This window comes from Centropristis striata, chromosome 21, assembly GCF_030273125.1.
Source record: "Centropristis striata isolate RG_2023a ecotype Rhode Island chromosome 21, C.striata_1.0, whole genome shotgun sequence".
Classification (NCBI taxonomy): domain Eukaryota; kingdom Metazoa; phylum Chordata; class Actinopteri; order Perciformes; family Serranidae; genus Centropristis; species Centropristis striata.
The window spans coordinates 625,946-631,677 of record NC_081537.1 but is presented as its reverse complement, the minus strand read 5'-3'; the positions used below and the strand labels follow the sequence as shown (position 1 = coordinate 631,677).

General features: G+C 40.0%; 1 protein-coding gene across 1 annotated transcript; it reads right to left on the bottom strand.

Annotated features, from left to right (window-relative positions):
• Positions 1 to 1,064: 1,064 nt before the first annotated feature.
• On the bottom strand, positions 1,065 to 3,903 carry LOC131959847 (retinol-binding protein 3-like). The gene has a single exon (XM_059325067.1). The coding sequence runs from the start codon at positions 3,901 to 3,903 to the stop codon at positions 1,129 to 1,131; it is 2,775 nt and encodes a 924-aa protein (XP_059181050.1). The 3' UTR covers positions 1,065 to 1,128.
• Between the last annotated feature and the right edge of the window lie 1,829 nt (positions 3,904 to 5,732).

Here is a 5,732-nt window from a genome sequence, read left to right as displayed (position 1 = left end):
CTAAAACACATTTAAAATGTAACCAAAGGAACTAACAGCATATCTTAAAACAAAAGGAAAAAAAGAGCATACTCACATGATATAAATGAAAATAGACAGATGGAGACATATGACATAATCATATCAATGTTATTTCCTTCAAGAAACACAGTTAATAATGCCTATTGCATTATTATAATAACGCCTAATGAGATATAAATCAAATCCATTATCACTTAGTACAAGTCTGTCTAGATAAAAGGCATCAGATTAACAACCTAAATAAACACTGCAAAAAAGGTGTTTAGTCTAAAAACCAGATCAAACAGTAAATCTGAGGGAAATGATCTTGCTGCATGGACAGATAATTTACCTTGACAAGATTTATTAAATTAAGATGATTAAATCTAGAAATAAGCATGTTGAACACTTAAAATAATAAATTAACTCTTAAAACAAGATAAATAAACACTTCTAAATCTAAAGTTTTTTTTTTTTATCTTGGTAAGAACCAAATAATCATCAGGTCACTCTGCTCGGGCCAGTTCATCACTGCTGGCAGCTTTACTTTTTCATCTATTTTTTACATTTTTTGTCTTTTTTGGTCATTTTGTGAACAAAAGAAGATGTAAAAGAGGCACAAAAAGATGTAAAATGACGAAAAAAGAAACAAAAGACGTAAAATGACCAAGAAAGACATAAAAACACAAAAAAACACCAAAAAAAAAAAAAAAGGACAAAAGATGTAAAATCACCCACAAAAGACACAAAAAGACAAAAAAAAAAAACACCAAAAAAATACACAAAAAGTTTTTTTTTTATCTTGGTAAGAACCAAATAATTGTCAAGTCACTCTGCTGGCAGCTTTAATTTATCTTGTTTTAAGAGTTCATTTCTTATTTTAAGGGTTCAACATGCTTATTTCTAGATTTAATAATCTTAATTTAATAAATCTTGTCAAGGTAAATTATCTGTCTATGCAGCAAGATCATTTCCCTCAGATTTACTGTTTGATCTGGTTTTTACACTAAACACCTTTTTTGCAGTGTATGACGAATATTTCATAGAGGAAAGTGGCTGATCTGGCCAGTCATGAATCAAGAAACTGAAATTAGATTTTTAAAGGAAGTTAGGATACAACATAAGGAACTAGTTTCCTTGCTCTCTCTTTTGCTGCCTTGCCGCTATGAGTCTCTGAGCCACTGGAAGAGCATCACTAGCCTGAGCTACGACATGAGGCTCCACTCCTGAAATACTCCAAGCTTTCCCAGTTATTGCACTCAACACCACCTGGTTCGGGATGGAAGCATACAGAACGCTGTCCGCGATCTGATAGGTTCCACTCGATAGAGAACCTCCGATCGTTGGCTCTCCGACGATGGTGGCCCTCTTCAGGTCCTTCATCGATCGGGTGAACACTTCAGCTGCTGAACCGGTCATGTGACTAGTCAGGATGTAAATGTCCTTAAAGGAGCCGTACCTTTGGCCCGTGACTTGACTTAACGTTGTGACTTCTGTCATGGACGCCGTGGTGCGATCGAAGACCGAGTAAAGGTGCCGCAATGGTTCGGCGTCAAAGAAATAGGAGCAAAAAAGAGGAATCGCTGTGGAATATCCACCAGTGTTGTACCTCATGTCAATTATAAGGGCGTTAGTGTTTACGATCTTGCTCCACACTGCTTTTATAAACTGGGGTCCGATGGCTTTTATCACCTCTATATCCGCCATCATGTCAAACCTCAAGTAGCCAACGTTACCTGGCAGAAGCTCGACTTTAAACAAAGCGTCGATAATGTATCCCATTTCTTCAGGAGTCGGGATCTTTGGGACGTCGTGAAGCGACTCCGGCTCGACGTCACAGTGGAAGACGTGGAGGCGGTGGTCGTCCGACGTCTCTTGGAGGTCCGCCGTCAACTGGGACGCCAAAGATTCGTAGTCAACAACCGACCAGTACAATCCTTCCGTCCATTTGCTGAACAGTACCTTGCTGACTTTCAGTGCAACTTCATGGATTGCGTAGTGTTTTTCCAACAAATTCCCAGTTCCCTTGATGACAGACTTAAGCCCTTGATGGAAATCTGCGATGTCCCGAACGTGCTCCACAGCTTCCTCCGCTAGCACGATAGCATCGGGAACCACACCTCCTCCTAGCCAGCATTCACCATTGTTGTCTAAAAAGTTCATGAAAGGGACAGTAACAGAAATACCCGTCCCTTCTATCTGAAAAGTCTTTGAATGCATCAGAGTACCAGATGTGATTTCCCCAATAACTGTACCACGATGCAACGACTGTATCAGGTAAGCAAACTCTTCGCCCGTGCTTGCCGTGTCGTAGCTGGTCAATACGTAAACGCCACGTTTGGATCCATAGGTCGGGCCTACCATTCGAGGCAGGGAGTCGTATTCTGTTGTTGTGTTCTGGATTTGGTCGTATATCGTGAAGAAATGATGCTTCTTGGACGTGTCGTGCAGATAGGACAGTATAAGTGCGAGAGAGGAAGACGATCCACCAGTGTTGTAGCGTAGATCAATAATTAGGTTATTTGTGTCTTTGAGGGGCTCCCAGACCTTTTTGGCCATGAGATCTTCTACTTGAGCTCCTGCGGACAACTTGACGAACTTGTCGAAGCGGAGATAGCCGATATTGTGTGGGAGGATTTCCACTTTGATGGTTGTATCTACCAGCACCTTTAATGACTCCGAATCCTCTGGAAGGTTGTAAAGTGCAGCGTCTTCTTCTTCTTCTATGGCGGCATTGTCTTGGGTGTATTTGATGATCAGTCGTGGATCTTCAGACACAGTCTGGAGGTCCTGGTTGAGTCGAACTGCCAAGTCCTCCTCGGATACGACCGAGAACAAGTCTGTAGATTTCAGATGTTGAAGAAGAGCCGGAACTCGGTCCGTGAAAGCGTAGAACCTCCTGATTATGTCGGTGATGTTCTGCACTACCTTTGGAATGGCGCTTCTTACCGCCAGAAGGGATTTGGCTTCTGCAACCGCTTCCTTGGCGTTGACGAGGACCGTTGGGGAAACTCCACTCACTTCCCAGCTGTGGCCAGTGATCGGACTCACTGATCTCGCCACGGGAACTGTTATGTAGAACTCCGACTGAGGGATCTGGATCTTTTGGACTTTAACAGATCCACCAGCGGTCCTTTCCCCAACCGTGATGGCCCTTTTTAGGTTCTTTAGGGTATACGCCACTGCCTCAGCAGCCCCCACGGTACGCTTACTGGTCAAAATAATCACGTCTTTCTTCTTCCCGTACCTTTTGCCCTTTATTGATGGCATCGTCCACAGCTCCTTGGTTGTATTTGAGGGCCTGTCGTACACAATGTCAATATGAATGAGGGGCTCAGGGTCTGAGAAATAAGAGATTATAAAGGGAACTCCGGACAATTCTCCAGCTGTGCTGAACCTCAAGTCCAAGATCAGCGAGGATGTTTGAGCAATTTTATCCCAGATGTTGTCCATCAAAAGAGAGCCGAGCTTTGCCGCCGTCTTCTCCCCGATGATCCGATCCATCCGCAAATATCCAACGTTGTTGTCCAGGATGTCCAGCTTGACGGAGTTCCTCACCAACCAGATAAGCTGCTCTACGGGGAGGGAAGGCAGCATTTGTGGCATCACCGGGACAAAATTGGGCTCGTATGAAACAGTGAGCCGTGGATCATTCAGCGCCCCTTGGACTCCATTGGTGAGCACAGAAGCCAACGTTTTCTTGTCTGAAATCTGCAGGATTTCTCCGCTGTTGATGGCTTGCTGGATGGCATCTTGCATCCCGACAAGATTCTCAGGGAAGCAGTAGTTTTCCAGAAGAATCTTGGCCATTTCTAGTACCAGAGCAGGCTGGAATGACGAGTTGACAGTCAGAGTAGATAGCAGAAGCACCAATAGCAGCGTTGGTGGGTTGTGCTGCGCCATCTCCAATGTCTGAAAAGATAACTGCTGCTTTATTTGTCTGTGTTGAGAGATAGGGTGTGTGTGTTTTTTGTAGGAGGGAACATTGTCACTGTTATTTGTTTTTTGGACAACAACAACATCAACATAAGAGGCTTTTGTCCCCAATAAACCTTTAATCGCATTTTCTGTGGTGCTTCAGCCAGCAGACAGCACACAAAATAAAAATTGATAAATGGGAGCCTGTGCAGTTTCTCACCCTTTTTTTCACTCAATACATGGTTACATGTTCTTACTTTTGATTAACTTATATATTATACACTTGCTTTGTCTAATGAGCTTAATGCACACACTGCAAAAAAGGTGTGTCTAAAAACAAGATAAAAAGCCTAAATCTGAGGGAAATGATCTCGCTTTTACACACAATACACAAATTGACCAAAAAAGACATAGGATTACCAAAAATATATTTAAAAATGACCACTAAAAAGACACAAATTGACAAAAAAGAGACACAAATTGACCAAAAAAGACACAAAATGAACAACAGAGACGTGAAATGACCAAAAATAGATGTAAAAATGAACACTAAAAGGACATAATGATGAAATTAACTCTTAAAACAAGATAAAAGATCTAACACTTCTAAATCTAAAGTTTTTTTTATCTTGGTAAGAACCAAATAATCATCAGGTCACTCTGCTCGGGCCAGTTCATCACTGCTGGCAGCTTTCATTTATCTGGTTTTAAGAGTTAATTTCATCATTGGGTCATTTTGTGTCTTTTTTGGTCAGTTTGTGTCTTTTTTTGGTCATTTTGTGTCTTTTTTGGTAGATTTGTGTCTTTTATGGTCATTTGATGTCTTTTTTGGGTCAATTTGTGTCTCTTTTTTGTCAATTTGTGTCTTTTTTGGTAATTTTGTGTCTTTTTTGGTCAATTTGTGTCTCTTTTTTGTCAATTTGTGTCTTTTTAGTGGTCATTTTTACATATATTTTTGGTAATTTTGTGTCTTTTTTGGTCAGTTTGTGTATTGTGTGTAAAATAAGAAATTAACTCTTAAAACAAAATAAATTAACTAACACTTCTAGATCTAAAGTAAATTTGTACATCTTTTTTTGGTCAATTTGTGTCTTTTTTTTGCAGTGCACGACACAACAAACTCTTACTTACTGTAGTCTTCTATAGGCTTGAATTAAAGTCCATGTTATTATGTGGATTCCAGCTCTCACGCTGCCTCTCTCTCTCTCTCTCTCTCTCTCTCTCTCTCGGCTGTTATGAGAGCTTATGATGGATATTTTGGTGCTGTTGGTAGCTTTAGGGGTCATGTCTGGGTCGCTCCACTGGTGACATGATTACACAGTTAGTGGACGCGTGGCAAAGCCTTCTTAAAATACATGCAGGATCAGACTTGGGTAAAAAAATACCAATAAAAACATGCACTCAGCCACACTGATGGGAATGTCTTCATCCAGACTGAATGCTTCATTTTTTTGCTTTTTCTCCTCTAGCATTGCTTTTGTTTTTTTGTATTGTTACTTGTGATTATTTGTATTTTCTTGAAAAAAATCTTAAATTAATAATAAATCATATATTTTCATTTGGTGGACAGCAAAAAAAAAAGTGTTAAAAAGTGTGAATTACAAGTCCAAATACTGCAAAAAAACATCTTAATTATATTGTTTTGAGTATAATTTACCCACTGACCATAGCTTTATGTGCTTATTTAATTATTAGTAGTATAATTTTGTGCTTATGTAATTATCTTATTGTTTAAATACTCCTTTTTAGGACTGACATTGTGAATTTTTCATGCTTTTCAATCTATTCAACTGTTGAATATGGTGAGTTTTTAC

Coding starts and splice junctions, on each gene's coding strand:
- LOC131959847 (XM_059325067.1), bottom strand. CDS start 3,903: ATGGCGCAGCACAACCCACCAACGCTGCTATTGGTGCTTCTGCTATCT.